Genomic DNA, 17,933 nt, shown 5'->3' with positions numbered 1-17,933 from the left:
TATATTGTAAAATGTTCCATGTCTGGATGCCTTTGCCTGTATTTCTCTTCAAATATCTTTGGTGCTGCTCTTTTCATATTGATTAGGTTTGCTTTCTCCTTTGCATAAATATTGCACCATATTAAATTTCTTTTTCTTTCCCATGTCCATATTTCTTTTTTATACCTTTTAAAAGTCTCTAGATTTGATTCCTTATATTTTTGCACTTCCTCAGGCACTTCTTTTTCCAAAGTGACCATGGTTTCTTAGTCTATATAATGTTTTTCATAAATATGTTGTATTAATGAATACAGATTTTTATTTTAAGCTGACAGTATTTCTTGTGGAAGTATTTTTCTTTCCTCTAATTTCTGTCTTAATCATTTTGTAGATCTTCTGTATGGAAGTTCCGGGCTTCTTGCATAATAGTAATATTTCCCTAAGTGAGTGATACCTGACCTGAGTTACTGGGAGTAGTGATCTTTTAATGTCCAAATTTTGGCCTTAGAGATCACTGTAGAAATACTGCTTGGTCAGTGGCAGGGGCTAGGAGAGTCCTTTGACAAAACTAGACCAGAATATAGGAAAGAATGTTCCTTAATAGGAAGTGGCTTTCTCTTGACTTCTGCTTTGGAGGAACAGAGGTCTGCTCATAAAAAATAGGTGAAATACGAACAAAAAAAACCATTGTGGAACGAAGTATCCCTTAGCTTTTCCAGTTTTAACCTCTAAATTAAATTCTTGGTAGCAGAAGGTTTAAAGCGTGCACTAATATCATTATATTCAGAGAAACAAGTTTCACCTAAGTATTTACCACATCTGGTATACTTGCCTTTTGTTAGAATTTTAGCTCCACGTTTATATTTCTTACACTCTCCACTTTCTCTCTCTCTTCTTTCTCTTGTTTTTTTTTTCAAATAAATGACAGCTTACAGCACCAGCTAATAAGCATCAAAAACAGATAATAGATGAATAAGTACACTCTGAAAATTCACAGCCCAAAACAGGTAACAGATAAATAAGCACTGTGTGAGTGCAGAGGTCAATACAACAGCACTTGAAAATGTGCTATTTAAGAGCACAACACAGCATTAGAAATGAACTAGCACTAAAGAAGGCATAAAAACTAAGGAGGGAGACAGAGAAAGAAGCACTGGTCAATATTTTAACAAAAAAAGCTCTAAAAATAAATAACTGACACAAAGTTGCCTGAAGGGACAGAAAATCACAAATATCAAAATGATTGAAACAGAATGAGATTATGGAGATAAGACACTAGGGGAAAATGATTAGCAGGTTAGTACCATTTCTAATCATCAAGGATTTCTGTGCAAGGCAAACAGATCCTGAGAAGGGTCCTAAACTGCACAGCATTATGAGTAAAGGGGAGAAGTTAGGTAGCCTGGGAATGACTTGAGTGCTGGCCAAAGTCTTGGAAGTTTTAGTCTTCAAGGGAATGAAGACTGAACTTCCACTTCAAATTTCACAAACCTTTAAATCTTCTAGGTTCAAAAGCAGTCATACTGCCAGTGATGATGACTAAGCAAAGCAGCATTGACAGGATATCCGGAACTGCGCTGGGAAAGCAAAAACAAGCTTTGAATGGACATCAGCATTACAGTGTGTCTGTGCATATCCAATGTGTTTCTGCAGGCATGAGACATGAAGTGATGGTCAGTTGACACTGGAATGTAAAACTGAAATGGTTTATTTTCACTGGTAACTGGTTATGTCTATATGTCATCAAGAAAGTCACTGTCTAAATCAAAGTATTTCAGGATCCTGTTTTTTTATGGAGCTGATGATTAGCAAAAGTGACACTTATTAGAAATTCATGACTAGTTGGTATTTGTTGCACAGTCACCTGTTTGGCAGGTAGACATACTGGCTGACAAAATATCCTGTATATTAATGTCACAGGAATCTAAACATGGTGAACTTGCTACACAGAAGTAGGGATGTAACCACTAAAAAGTAGTTGAAATGGGAAGGGGTACCCCCAAGAAAGCAGAGTAATAGCACATAGTAAGGAAGGCAAATGCAAGAGGACATGAGGTAGCACCTCAGTTGGTAGAAGGGCACATGAGTTGTGTAATCTACCATTTACACTTCTGTACCTTCAGCCACTAAACTATTTCTTCACAAAGTCATTAAAGAGCAGATGAGTAGATGTCAGCTTTCTCTAGTGTGACCTAATGATCACCTGGTGAATTCTGGTATATGAAAGCAGAATCATATGTCAATGTGTGATTTTGCATTAAAGAGTTATATCTCTGGTAAAACACTCCATAGATGTAACAATTACTGCAGTGATTTATATAAAACTCAAATAGTATGCAGAAAAATCTTTTAGAATTTGTAATAACTTTGTAAATGTAATAGTAATACTATGCTTAGAACTTCTGAAATGCAAGACCAGAATTTTCAAAAAAAAAAATGTGTCAAAATTCCCATCTACAACAGTAATGTTTATTGGAGGCATTCATGCTCCTTACTTAACTGTGCAGGAAGTTTTGATATAGAAAAAAATAAGTCAGATTATTTCAGATGTAATTACTTTTAGACAGGTTATTAGAGCTCATCTACATGATACTTGGTTGTACAACCAACTTACCAGCTGAATTTTCTGACTTTCCAACAATCTTACTTTGACATTTCTGATCTTCAACACTTTGATTTTTAAGACATTCCTGTGTTGTACTTGTTCTTACCCTTCTCATCTCAGACAGTTAACACATATTATATCTTCTCTAATTTCTGTACTCCTTTAAGCCCTCTTGCCTTCTTCATCCTTCCATACTCTTATTTCCCTAGCAATTGTCCTTTTAATTTCTACATTCCTTTCCATCCTCTGCTCTCCTGGCCTTTCCTACTTCGTTGCCCCCTCCTCTCCATGTTTACCCCCTGCCCCCAAATTTTTCAATACATCTGCATAATATTAATATATCTAGTGATGTTATCTCCAGACTATTGCACAGTTTAACTAATCTCTCTGTAAACATTTTAGCCTTAAATTCCATATATGCAAAAATACAGTGATTTCAGTTTTTTTTAAATTTCACACATGCCCTATTGTAGTGGACCAGTTTTCTGATGTACATTATTTAACATGTCTCTTGTAATTTTATTTTTTGAAATCTAATAATCTTAAGTTTTTTTCTGGTACTGGAAGTTCCCACCTCCCAGCCCCTGCAGTAAATGTCCTCTTCTCACCTGGCTCTCCCAGTCAACAAAAATAAATGTTCCTTATTAGTCTGAAGATATTCTAAAAGTTATAAATTAACAGTAAAAAATGTAGAATTTTAATTCAGCAAACAAAATTACCATTGCAAATAAATCAGGTACTTGAAATATGAAGCCAAGTAAACACTTTCTTTTTGTGTGTCTGGAAATACTTTGTCCATTCAGAGAGATAGAAGACCTGTATATCTTAATTACACAGCACATATGAAGTATTGCAAAACGTCCATGTGTTATATTTAATTGTTATAAATAAATCACGTGTGATAGGTTTAAAAATTATATGGATGAGCACAAAAAAATTTCAGTGTTCAAAAATGACACAGGAAAACATAGAAAACATAAACTGTACTTACGAATACATTGTTGTATAGAAAAAGGTTTTCCTTTAGTTCCATCCTGAGTTACTACCGTTACTGAGAAGTTATAGTTTGCTCCTGATGTTAAGTTTTCCACTGTAGTAAAATTTGCCGTTTCAAATTTATTTATGTAATTAGACATGTCATATGTAGATTGCACAATATATTTGTAGCTTTCTTTATAGTCTTTAGGTGCTATCCACTTTAAATCAACTTTGGTTGTAGTTACATTTTCAGCTCTTAGGTCAGACACTTCTGTTGGTCCTAGGAAAAGAAAGCTTGTTTCAGATAATGTACATCTATAGTAAATAATATTTTGAATTTCTTACCTTCCCTATACAACTTTAGACCTATCTTAAGACAGGTTTCAGACATATAGATGTGTTCTTGAATTTATTGCATAATCTGGCACAATATGTTTTAGACTATTACTAAAAACAGTAAAAGTCATAGCTTGGGGTCTCATTACTGCACATATCTGTTCAAACAATAAATAATAGCATATGATAATGACATACTGGTTTACATAAAAAAGAATAAAAAACTCTCTCAAATACCTGCTAGACATAATTGAAACTTATAGTTCAGTATACAGTTACATACTTACTCTCACCATGTATTCATTAACTCTACTTAATCAATGTTTTTAATTGAATATCTTAAGATGTACACTCTAAACTAGCCATAGGTGAGTGTGTGTGTGTGTGTGTGTGTGTGTGTGTGTGTGTGTGTGTGTGTGTGTGTGTGTGTGTGTGTGTGTGTGCGTGTGTGCAAGTGCACATGATAGTGGTGTGGTGTGGAAGAACTACCTTGGCAGGACTAGCCACCCAGTGGTGTAAACCTTGGCTCTAGATGATTGTCATTGTTCTAATGAAAGACAGATCCCATGTACTAAAATGGAAAAAAGTTGTTGTGCGATCTATCAAGTTGTTGGTTATATATAGTTTTATCAGAGAGCATACGGTGATTAGCATATGCATTTGCAATTTGGTGAGTTTAAGATCTGTGATATGAAGAATTGCTAGTTCCCAACACAGTGTTGAATTGTTATATCCCATTTTCTCTAGTTGTATCCTGAGAGATCCCTATATATTTTGTGAGTATTTGCAAAACCATAAAACATGTATGAGATTCGCTTCTATGGCTATAACTTACATATCATCACAGAAATTAATCATTATGAATCCTAAGAAATGGCTCTATTATCAGAAAGTATGGAAATTACTATTTGATAATATCTTACTTACATAAGACTAAAAAACTCATCAAGTATTCATACAATACTTACCTGAATTTGGTTAATATTAATGTACTCCTGAAACAAGCACACGTATGCACATGTGTGTGTATATATATATATATATATATATATATATATATATATATATATATATAGGTCTATATGTGTGTATGTATGTATTTATGCATATACACAAAACTTATTAAACAAAAGAAATATATTATGGAATTGTACTCTGAACTAATCTACATGTTTTGTCCTTTAGCATCTCACGACTAATTTGGCAGCATTATTGCAAATAATGTAAATAGCATAAGTTTTTTTTTTCTTTTTGTTCTTGTCTTTGTTATGAAGTTGTTCATAGTAAAAGAAACTCATCACCATTATATATACAATATACGTAATCTACAATTTATGCACAATTTATTACTTCTTTGTATGTATACATACTTGATATGAGATTGAATAAAAAGTTATTGACAAAAAAAAGGAAAAAAGGGGTTGTGGATGGATGAATGGATGGTTCAACCAAACTGCCACTTTATGTATAGAAATAAAGTATTGGAAATCAAATAAAACTCAAAATTTAAACTTTCCTTTCAAGAAAATATAGATAAAACTGGGCAAGTGAAACAAAATGAAGCTTAACCTTTTATCCAAAATCTTCATTATTAAAATAAATGCTCCATGAGTTTAAACTGCCACTTTACATATAGAAATAAAGTATTGAAAATCAAATAAAACTCAAAATTTAAACTTTCCTTTCAACAAAATATAGCTAACTCTTTAAATCATATAAAGATAGAACTGGGTAAATGAAACAAAATGAAGCTTAACCTTTTATCCAAAATATTGATTATTAAAATAAATGCTCCTTGAGTTGTTTAATTTCATCATTAATAGAATTTCAATGGATAATTTAAGAAGATTTGTCTTTTGATGCAATCATTGTATTTAGTATGGTAAATTGTCTTGAGAAACTCATGGACTCAAAGACGGGGGATTCCTAATATTTTATTTTCTACAATGTCATTAGATTTGCTAAGCTTGTCATTACAGCATTTTTTTTTAAACTTCTGACAATAAACCACCATTGCGAACTAAATTACTTTATTTTCAATTATTAAAAGTTATTTTTTTAACCCTTAATGTTACCTTTCATTATATTATCACAAGCTTACAAGGAGTTATTGCTAGTGCTGAAACACCCTACTGATGATGCTAGGAATTTAAATGGATACACATGACAAAGTATAATTCATGTTAACCCTGCTCAATAACACACATTTTATAGTTAATAATAAACCTATTTTGCATTCTATTTTTTTTTTTATAGAGGGTAAACTTCTGCTGCATACTATAAAAGACTTTGTGTGGTAGCCATAGTTACCAGCTGTTTTTTTTTCTTTGCAGATTGTTTGCAACATATTAAATGTTAGATGTGTATAACACCAAAGGCATACAAAGTAAGTGCTTATTAACTGCTTTCATATACCAAATATAGACTTCTGCAAGACAAACATTTTAAAACACTAACTTCTTAAATAATCTGTAAAACATCATGTGATAAGACCAAAGCAGGTTATATGATCATAGTCATATGAAAATACACTACATGTAATACACAATAGGAGACATGAATAATACAGCATATAATTTTAACAATAAGACATGCACCATAAAAATAATCAAAAAAATGTGGAATACATAATAAAATGAGGTCTATTCATAGTTTTGCTGCTCTCATGCTTAAAATACAATTAATAGTAATGTTTTCATTAAGCCCAGGTGAGCTGGTCACATTTAATTTAATCTGCCAAATCAATTCCCTTTACTCAGTTGTGTTTGTCCATCAACTTCCTGTACTGTTTTTTTCTACGTTTTCCAAAATTAAAAAAAAAAAATTAAATCCTTACAAAATACAGAATCTTTTTCCTCTATTGCATACATTCATAAATCCTCCTGTATAGCCTCCTTTCAGGTTTCCCAATGTAAAAAAAAAAAAAAAAATTACAGTTAAGACACTTAACAATGTATACCACTCCATTTGTCCTGTAATTATAAAGTTATATCCACATCAGTATCATAAAAATACTGAAAAAAGACACCTTAATGAAACATTAAGGGGAGCTGATTTAACAGAACAATCATCTGAAAATGATTCTAATAATGATTTTTTTGGACTGGCCGCATTTAAGATGACTGCAGAGCTTGGCCAGTCAAAGATAATATCAAATGGGTATGATATCAGATAAACAGGCCGAAAAAATGGTGTAAATATCATTTGGTCTAACAACGGTAGGGGAGAAATCACTGGGGAAATAAATGGACAAATCATTATCCGATAAAGTTACTGTTTTATCCATGATGGCCTTTATATTACTATATCTGGATATCCTACATATGTACCTTGTCAAGGTTAATTTTAGTTGTATGGATTTAAAAACATGGTTTTAATTATGGAAAAAAAAGAAGGAAAAAAAAACAGTAGAGGAGATTGTTGCAAAAGCACACTAGAATGCAGTGATTTTTTTTAGCAGATTAATTTAAATGCCACCAGCCCACCCAGTTTTAAAGAAAACACTGCTACTAACAGCATTTTAAATATGACAGCAGCTAGACTGTGAATAAAGGCGTTTATTTTGTATTCCAAATGATTTTTGATACTTGTCTTATGCTGACAGTTATATGTTTTATTATTCATAATTCCTGTTGTAGATTACATGGTGTGTTTCATATGACTGTGATCATATGACGTGTTTTGGTCCTATCACATGACTTTTTGTAGACTATTTAAAAATGAATGTGTTTTAAAATGCTTAATCTGACAAAGTCCACATTTTGGACAAAAGCACTTCATTATACACGTTTAACATTTAAACTGCTAGAACAATCTGTGGACGGAAAAATGGATGGTGATTTGTTTATTATTTGTACTAGTATTTTCATCATTCTCCTTGTTGGACTGCTGCCATTTTCAGTTATTTGTATTCATAGTCCATCAGCTTAAGCACAGTTAGTATTTACATGGGTCAAGTGCAACTGCAGCCAAGGTGTGATTCAGAGAGACAACCTGTGCCAAAGTGAAACAGTTGGAAGGTCATTCCAAGAGTCTTAACAAATCAGGAAGCAATGATATGCAAATGAGGAATTTGTGAAAAATCTTTAATTATCTTATGCAAATGAGTCAGTCTTCCTGCCTTTGGTGATTCAAAAAACTCACTTTTTGGTTTGTAATTGTGTCATGCCCAGATGACCTATATAAAGTGAAGCTATATCCTTCCTATCCATTTTGCAATTTGTGAAGATGTTTAGTTTTTTTGTATGCCTATTTCTTGCTTTGAGTTGCTTGTTTCAGAAGTAAAAAAATCTGGTACACACAGTACTGCCTGCCAATCCAGGAGAAGAAGGTACAGGAAAAGAATTAATTACCTGAACTTTACTGAGCATTAGTTAGTTGATAGATCTCGGGTGGAGAGGAATAACATAAGGCCAAGCCTGTCTGGCCTGCAGAAGGAAGTTCAACTAATGCATGGCTTTTCATTGCTGTGGATACCAAGATATCAATATCTCTTCACTATACTTGGAAAAAGGGACATTTCAGAGACATACGGGGGATAAGTTAGAAATCCTAGAGAATTTTGCTTCAGGGACACTGCAGCAGGTCCTTAAGCATAATTATTTCCCAGTATCATCACAGGAACAAGACAGTCCAATGTGTGCCTTTTACATAATAGCACACTTTCATGAAGTGCTTGGTGTGATAGCTTGCACCCATGTTGTTAAAAGGACCACATCTGGACTACAAGGGGGTGTTCTGCAACAGGAAGGGCTAAATTCTAACATCTGCCCATTAGTGTGTGATACATTTAGATACATCAGTAATATACTGGACCAGTATCCAAGCACTGCTCATGATTCTAAAGTTTGGCACGCAGTTTCACTGCACCACCTCTTCTTGGATGACAAGAATCTTCACTGTCACCTAGTTGTTAAATGTAAACTACTGAAGTGTTGCTAACTCTAGTTATCTCTCTCTCTCTCTGTCTAAGAAAAAAAAAAAAAAAAAAAAATATATATATATATATATATATATATATATATATATAAATAGTGAATAGGTAGTATTCAGTACTCTCCTCCATATTAGTGTGTTTCCTCCCTTTTACAGGATATGCAGGATACACACTCTACCCTTTGATAGTGACACCAGTCTGTAATGCACATGTAGCTGCTGACAAGATCTTTAACACCATCCTGCCCCAGACAAGGGTGTTTGACATTGTCAAAGCCCATTTTCATTGCGTGGATGAGTCAGGGGAATTTTGGTGCAGGTCTGCCACTGTATGCAGAATGCTTATGACCTGCTGCATTTTGCATAACATGATCATGTACCAGTCAGGTGCTCAACTGCAATAGCCTTTCACTGACAGTAGGAGTACATCTCCCTCTATTGGTTTATCCCACCAGTGGTGATAATGACAGTGGCCAGCAGATAGCAGCAGTATGCGAACCCCTCCAGCAGGGTCATGCAAGCTATGGTACAAATAAAAATGCATCTTCTAGTCCACATCTAATACCCATGCAATTGACCATATGACAGTGTAAAGTTCAATGAAAATATCTGATTCATGCAGCATTACTTGGGGGCTATGGTAAATGGTGTATGATAACTTACATTGTGCATGAGACATTTTATGTACCATAAACAAACATGTCATCAAGTGGTATTACCCATCATCATCTGTAAAGTATTCAGTGGTCAGTAACACAAGGTCCAGGTATACTGCCAGACTTTGCATGAAATTTAAAGGAATAGGTATCATGTAAAAAGTTTAGGGGGGGCTGTGATCTTGAGTATTTCATTGCTAATTTACAGAAATTGCATTTACTTGTTAAACAATTGTATTTTGTTTTCCATCAGGAAATGTGTCATTGTCACTACTGTTCTCCTTCTTGTTTTTTCTTTTTATTTCTATTTATCTATCTAATGGTCTGTCCATCTATCATAAAAAAAAAATCACCTGACAGATGCCCAGTGGAACCAACACTTTGATGCTTTAATCTTATAAGTGAGAAAGACATCTTCAAAAAATTATAGTATGAACTTATAAGCCTGTTTAAAACTTTCACCTGCATACTGTGTGACAGTTCTTATCAATCACATTTATTAAATCTTATTTGATTTGATTTTTACACTTTTGATGGAAACAATGCAATTTAAACCTGGTTACTGTCTGCCTCATACAATATCTGTCAATGAATATATGTTTAAAAAATATAATCTGACAAATCCTCCACTTCTAGCTTTTTGATTCTTTTCAAAACAAAACAAAACAAAAAAAATATATAAAAATTTATAGTTACCAAACGATGCTGGCAAAGAGCATTATATGTTCCTTCCTATTAACTGCATACACGTGCTGACAAATACACTGTTTAGAAGACTTTCCTGTCTTCTCTATATAAAACACCGGACATGAAATACAATTAGCCAACTACACCAAACCTCGAGATTTACTATCATATCTTTTATTAGTGCTGTATGCCAAACTCCTATCACCAAATATAATAAATTTCATAGTGTGTATGTACTTACATTGTTTACAGCTACCACAGGGAAATACTCAAATTTTATGGTTTACTAACTGTGCCTTTTCCTTTTATTTCCAGCCACTGCTATGAATTATGACTCCATTTATTGACAAAAATTTGTTGTGATGCAATTCTTTCGGTAAACCCCGAAAAAGAAGATGGGTTACCCCAATAGTGTCTAACGATCCGGTGGATCTCTTATCTACAAAATATGTATTTTGTTTCTAACTGGTGAAAATTTTCAGATGACTGTGTTAGACACAATGATATTGACTTGGAAATTACTGATTCATGTAAACCCCAGTTTCAGAAGAGTTTTTCTCTTTCACTGGCCAGTAGGGACAGTTCAGGTGATGTTATAAGTGAATTTAATTACTTATTAGGAAATTAAACTTTACAATTTTATTTCTGGGATATAATGACAATCCCAGGTTGTACAGATGGAGTTTATATAATCCTCCAGTGATTTCCCCATTGCAGCTATTTGATAAACTATATGTAAGTGATAGAAAGCTTTGGAGAGGGAGACTAAATGTTATCTACATAACTTGACTGAAGATGAATTTAATGTATTGGTTTAACTGTCCAATTATAAATCTGTTGGAGTAATGCAATCTAATAAAGGTGGAGTTGTTCTGGCATCTTTAAAAAGTTCTGATAAGCTGCAGTCCAGTGGCATTGAACCATAACCAATGCAAATTCTTGTGAATGATCTCGAGGGATCCACTCTGCTCCGCATCCCCTGCCTTCTGCCAAATACAGCAGAATCTAATTAAGAATTTACACACATCTGAAGCAAATATACAACAGTTGGGATATTTCTGCATAAAACTATGCACTTTTCATGTCAGTTTATGCCGATTCAGATATGCATGAATAAAGTGTGTTTTCCTTTAAAAGGCCGTAACCTTCTAAAACCAGCCCTGATCACTCTCGCTGTTCTTATTAAGATATAGGCATAATGACACTTCTCACACTTTCACTTTACATACATATGGAGAATGGGAATATGATTACCACCACATACTCTGGCCTCTTTCTCAGAATTACTGAACATTGTCATCTTTGTTTCCATAATTTAGTATGCATAGCAGTTGTTTAAGTATTATTAGTAATTTTTCTAACTGATGATAATGTTAGGGTAGTTTTAGTCTTGTACTTGAAACTGAAGAGCTCACTGTATATGTCATGTATTTGTAATAATACGATTACTCAAAGGATACACACTGCACGCTAGGCCTCAGGACACTGGAAAACACTTTTATAAAATGAAAACATACAAAATGAATAAGATACAACATGGAAATGTGTTTTCTAGTATTCACCAGTCTCAAAATATTTTCAACAACAAATCATAATTTTACGTGATGCATACATTAGTCTAACAAGCTTGCCTTTTTTTGGAATAACTAGCTCTCCTGCATGTATTTTCTGTCCAAATCAAAGAGATGCTGCCATTCAAATATTTTGGACAAGTTCCAAGACAGAACCTGTCTGGTCTTCTTAAAACTTAGTCTGAGCATATCTAATCTATCTATCTAAATATGTCTATCTATCTATACACACACACACACACACACACACACACACACATATATATATATATATATATATATATATATGTGTGCATCGATTTTATTATGTTGATTTTCACTAACATCGAATTGCATATAATCAAACCACAGAATCAATGTCATGAAATAACAGGAACTATAAAATGCAACACACCCCCATATCCCCTGTGAATATATATACCAACCCAAAAATCACACTACAGTGGAGAAAGGGGCAAATTTCCTGACCCACTCTGTACCGCAATCTCACTGCAAACACTTTGATGTTTTATAAGTCGATCATATGGTCTTGACCGCATGCAGTTTGATGTTCTGAAATACTGATAATCTGAATAGAACCCACATACACATATTCACAGTTATATGTAAAATATGTGATTATACATTTCACAGACACACAAATGATCTAACTGTAATGACCTAAATGTCATTTCATTAACTACCCAACTTAACCCCATAAAAGTCTAAATACTAATTTATCAAATGAAAATCAATGACTCAGCATACTGAAGAAACAAATGTCAAAATGCCGGTTTCTCACAAAGCAAATTGATCGACTATTATTCAGAGAAGTCTATATGATAAAATAACAGCATTGTAGCTGTCACAAAGTAAACACCATCATAATGTCCTGAAAACCTATCACATTAAAGTGATACATAATACCTGAAAGGCAACACTACTATGTGTGTGTGTGTGTGTGTGTGTGTGTGTGTGTGTGTGTGTGTGTGTGTGTGTGTGTGTGTGTGTGTGTGTGCAATAGTTGTGCTATCTCCTGTAAGCATTACATTGCAAAGACAGAACAGTATTATAGTTACCACCTGCCAGGAATACTTATAATTCACAAGCAGCTCAAGAAAAGAGGAATAGAAAGCTGCCACTGCAAGACAGAATATGAAACCTATAATGTACCTTATACTCCCCTCTGCATGGAAAAAGTATAAGGCGATGAGTCTCTTACAACCACAGGCATCCATATGTAGCCTTCAGATATTAAATTGTAATATGCGGTGGTTTGAAAATGTTTAGAACACAATGCTGTAGCAACAGAATACAGATTTTAGATTTAGTGAACGTCCATACAGCATTACTGCCATACTGTACATGTCTTGCATTGCAGCCATGTACAACTAACGTCATATACATGCTAAGATCTAAAAAGCAATACACTGAGTTAATTCATATCCCAAAATATACAATTATCTCTACAAACAACTGCATATTCCTCAGAATGGTCATTTCATAATCACAAGATACTGCAGTTTCGCCCGATACTGTGAGTGCATTTTACATGTGCGTGAGGTCAGTGTGGAAAAAAATGATTATTAATCTGTTTCTTTACTTTGAAAATGAGAAAATTCATAGAAGATACTGGGCCTGCAGGCTGAAAATAAAAGAGATATACAAAGACTATACTACCACCAGTGGCAGAGTTGATGGCAAGGAACGAGAGTGCCCTCATTTCATCATTATGGACACTGTCCAAGACAACCTTTACATTGCAGTAAACTTTATGAATTGAAGCTGTGTGCTTCCACATCACACAACAACCCATTTGAAGTAGGAGCAGACTGCACTCAGGTTACTTCTGCTGCCACAGATGTTATTTCACCATCAATAAAAGCTATGGGGCAAGATGGTAAACAACCTGAGGCAGAGGGACTTGACTGCATCTTGCCAAGTTTGTGTGACATTACAAAATAAGTAAATCTAGCACTATGGCAATTACAGTAAGGCAATTTTATCTACTGGAAGGTAACATAGCAGGAATCTAACGCAGAAGTACTAGTTGTGTCCACTATGAATAACCTGAAGGAGCTAAGTGATGTGTATAGGGGATGGTATGTACTTGAGCAAATCTAGACCACTTGCCTAATTATATTCAGTTCCCTGTATGGCAAAATCAGCGACACAGCAAAATGTTTCCCTTAGTATATGCAATTGTCAAGACTTAATCATAAAGAACATACAATCTGCTTTGGAATTCTGTATTTGAAGAGACAGAAAGCTTTGGCTATCTTGGCACTCCATGGCATGTACTACCAGATTTTGAGCCAGCAGCAACAAGGAGCATAAAGCAGAACCCTGCTGGTTTGACATCTAAGGGATGCCATTTTAACTACTGTTAAAAGCTGTTGTGAAATATTCAATCTCTTGCACTGCTCAGATGTATGGCACTGAGACTGCTTTCAGATGAAATGCTACATGTTTATGTACCTATGATTTTCTACCACACAGTAAAGTGCTGAAAAATGCACAACACTAAGAGATGAGAGGCCTGAGGAGGCTTTACAATTAGAGATGTGCACTGTGGAAATGTACTTAATAGAAAAGCCTATAAAAATTTGCTATCAGTACTATTACATCCACCAGATTCTCACCATCATTCCTATATTCATTACGAACTGTAATGGAAGTAACAGCGGTATGGTCCCCACTAAAAGCCTTGTTGAAGCCTGGCATAAATGCATATGATGCCTTCTGGGAAGAATACAAAGTAGATCCTCATGCAGCAATAGATGTTTTCACCCACCACCAAGATAAGGTATGGTCAAGTAAGGTCCAGAATTTTATCTGGAATGCTCTAGACTTGTTCTATATCTGGAGTGCTCCAGACATGTATCCAGAATGCCCAGTATACCACAAAGAAAGCAATACACTGATCACAATCAGTATATTCATAGTGTTTGGCAGGAAAAGTCCTTATGCACAATTACTCAGTTCCTACATGCCTTCTCCACAATCATGTGTCACACATTTAAGCATTATGCAATGTTCACTTTATCATATAATAAAGCATTTAGTGACACATTCAACTAACACTCATCTCAGTAGAGGGCCACAGCTATATTAATGCCAAACACTAATATGCAAATCCACAGAGACATTCATATTTAATAAGGAATTGTAAAGATTACAGAATAATTACTATCACATATAGAAGTGCACATAAAATAATGCAGTGTCATGTGGCTCCTTATTGAAATGTCAGTTCTCAAAATGCAGAATGCTAAAAAGCCAAAAAAAAAAAAAAAACTGGAGAACAGCAAATCCATAAAAATGTTCATAACCTTAAAACTTCTTTTTTTTTGGGGGGGGGCATACCTCTCAACTGTCCAGACTTTTTAGAATGTCCATATTTTTGCCTCTTATTTTTGGTCTGTTCCACATAAAATTTATGATTTTCTGGCAAAACTTTGAAGATTGAAGTCAATAAATAATAATAATGACAGAAATTTTAGGTTCGGACTTCATATCCTTCAGAAAATGTATAATAATGCAAAATCTGTCATTCTAGTAACTTTCTTAGTTTACTGGGGCAATATTTAAAATCTATCCATATTTTTGGGCCTTTTTCCCCCATTATTTCTGGCTTTCTACAGATTTCTTTTGCTGAAAGCTTGAGAGGTCTCCAGGGGGAGGAAGCATCCCCACACTAATACAACCCCTGAACTTATATATACCAACTCTGATATTGACATAACTCAGAAAAAATTGAATATTTTGAGAAATGGCATCTCAGACATAATATATGTAAGTCCATTCTTTCGGCAATTCAGCCTCTCTACTTCAGGACCTGGTCTAACAGGTCTTGACATTTAAAATGGTTACCAAGCCATACACATTTCCCGAATAAAAATGAGAACAGAAGAACTGCAATTATTGTGTATATATTTCAAATGTAATTTATTATATTATCTGCCAAAGTATGATCTCTTACAGTGAATTTGAGGGGCAGAGCAAATGTTTCTGCCAACATCAACATTATCAGGTGAAATTGGTAACACTTCAAGGACACGATTGCAGCTAATAAGATGACTATGCCAGAAGAATTTCAGCAAGTGTATTATCATGCAGCTTCTATGCATACTCCTCTGTACAGTGAATATTATTTCTCCATATTCAACTTAATGTTTTTGCTGCAGTCTACCTATGCAACCTATTTGTTTCTGGAAAAACATGTAATATTATGTCCCTAAAATGTGAAATTCCCAATTGCAATGTTTTATATTTACATGAATCCTAAGACACTAAAGGTGGTAGCTATTGAATGCTACTATTTCCATTTCTGTCATCATGTATTGTCAGCTCTCAGTTTTAACCTGGATTTATGTATATTCTCTTGATGTTCTGATGTCATACCCAGTTAAACAAATCAACACAATAACCACAAGGCGGCCTGCACAATCAGTGGCTTAATTTTCAGATTATCACTTTATGAAAATAAATTATCACTGTTTCATGAAATGAGCACAAAATGCACAAAATCAACTTTTATCATGACACAACGACTACAGGTGACTGCATATGAAAGTGAGGTTACTTGTACGCTACACACTGCTACAGCGACTGCAATGTTTGTGTAGTCTAACTCTACTACTAAAAATGATGGGTTCAACAATAACAAATCATCTGGGACTTTCTTAATGTTTCTCCACTTAGCTAGTCCTTTATTTTACAGATTCTTGTAAAAAGATGGTGCGACATATTAAAGACATTACGGGAAACACAGTAAACTTTCTCCAGTTTTTTAAGTACTGATTTTGAAAAATACGATAACAGATTGAATTATTTTAAAGTAAGATACTTGCGGCAGATGTAATAATGTGTTCAAATGCTCACTGCATTCAATCCAAAGCTTACCTAAACAATCCTGCATTGGTTTGTGATTGAATGTGCAGTAACTTGGTAAGAGAAGTTCTTATTCGAATTTATGCTTTATTTTATTTTATTTTGATTATTCTTTTCTTTTCGAATTTTTTTATTCATTTTGATATGAATATGGATTTCATAACTGAGTATGCCATTAATGATTTGTTAAAGCACAAATATCTTGTACAGTGTAATGCATGCTATGTATATTTAAAGGTCACACCTGATAACACTTCTGATCTGTGTTCCTCATGTCTAAAGTTGGAGGATTTGCTTACCGTTATTAGTAGTAAATCTAGGCCTACTGATGGTCGACTGCACTTGTGCAATTGGCACGGCTTGGACAACTTATGTTCACAACAGATAACAAGGAAGACAAATAAACTAATAAATGTCTGTATAGAAAGGAGGACACATACTAAAAAGGACACTGCTTTGTTATGTAACAAACAGATTACAGGGCTTGATAACATTTTTCTATCAGAAAACCTTCAGCCTACAGAAAAAGCCAGCAGTTTTTCAAAACATAAAGTAGAAAAACGAGGCAAGAGCAGGTGAAAAGGAGGAAATCAAAATTGAACATGATAGGACTGACGAACATTACTGTAAGAAAAAAAGATGAGAAAAGACAGACATTGACAACAAGCTGTGATGTATAAAGTCAGCTGGATGAGAACTGTATGCTTGCAAATGTAATACGCAATGAAAACAGTTGGTTTAATAAGTAATGGTGATGATGATCATTCATTTGTTACAACTGAGAGAGAAGATATTACTGTATTAGAAGTTGAATATTCTTCATATCTGGTCAGGAAAAGATAGTCTTGTAACTGGAGATGCAATTGACCAGGAACCGATTCTTACATTTACAGAGAAAATAATGAACACTAAATAGTGTTATGGTTGCCAGAAACAAAAATATACAGTATGCGAGACAAGCATTAAACACCTTAATATAAGGATGTATAGATCTGTTTTTATTCCTGTCAGTACAAATACTATCATCCACAAGGACTCTCTGACTATTAGTTGGGAACTTACAGCCCTCTAGCAAAACTTTTGTAGGTATTAGGATGTATTTTCAGAAATCCCATATAGAAAGGAGAGCTAGGTCACTGAGAATGAAAAGATTTTTGGGAGTAAATATCTACATGAAAAAATGCCCCATTTTAAAAATGTAAATGTGTAGAGCATCCAAGCTCAATTTTGGGCACACATGAATTTAGATAGGATGGCGTTCATTTGTCAAGATCAGGGAACATCATTTTTTCAGCAGATATTTTGCAATATTTA

General features: G+C 34.2%; 1 protein-coding gene across 3 annotated transcripts in view; it reads right to left on the bottom strand.

Annotated features, from left to right (window-relative positions):
* The window catches only part of PTPRJ (protein tyrosine phosphatase receptor type J), a 656,092-nt gene that overhangs the window by 304,113 nt on the left and 334,046 nt on the right, over positions 1-17,933 (bottom strand). For all 3 annotated transcript variants that reach the window (XM_044082858.1, XM_044082859.1, XM_044082860.1), the window contains one exon: positions 3,576-3,842. In XM_044082858.1, coding sequence (XP_043938793.1) covers positions 3,576-3,842 — 267 coding nt within the window. The remainder of the gene's footprint in view (positions 1-3,575; positions 3,843-17,933) is intronic.

Source organism: Protopterus annectens, chromosome 9.part0 (genome assembly GCF_019279795.1).
Source record: "Protopterus annectens isolate FY-2018-M chromosome 9.part0, PAN1.0, whole genome shotgun sequence".
In the NCBI taxonomy this organism is placed as follows: domain Eukaryota; kingdom Metazoa; phylum Chordata; order Ceratodontiformes; family Protopteridae; genus Protopterus; species Protopterus annectens.
This window is presented reverse-complemented; position numbering and strand designations above follow the sequence as displayed.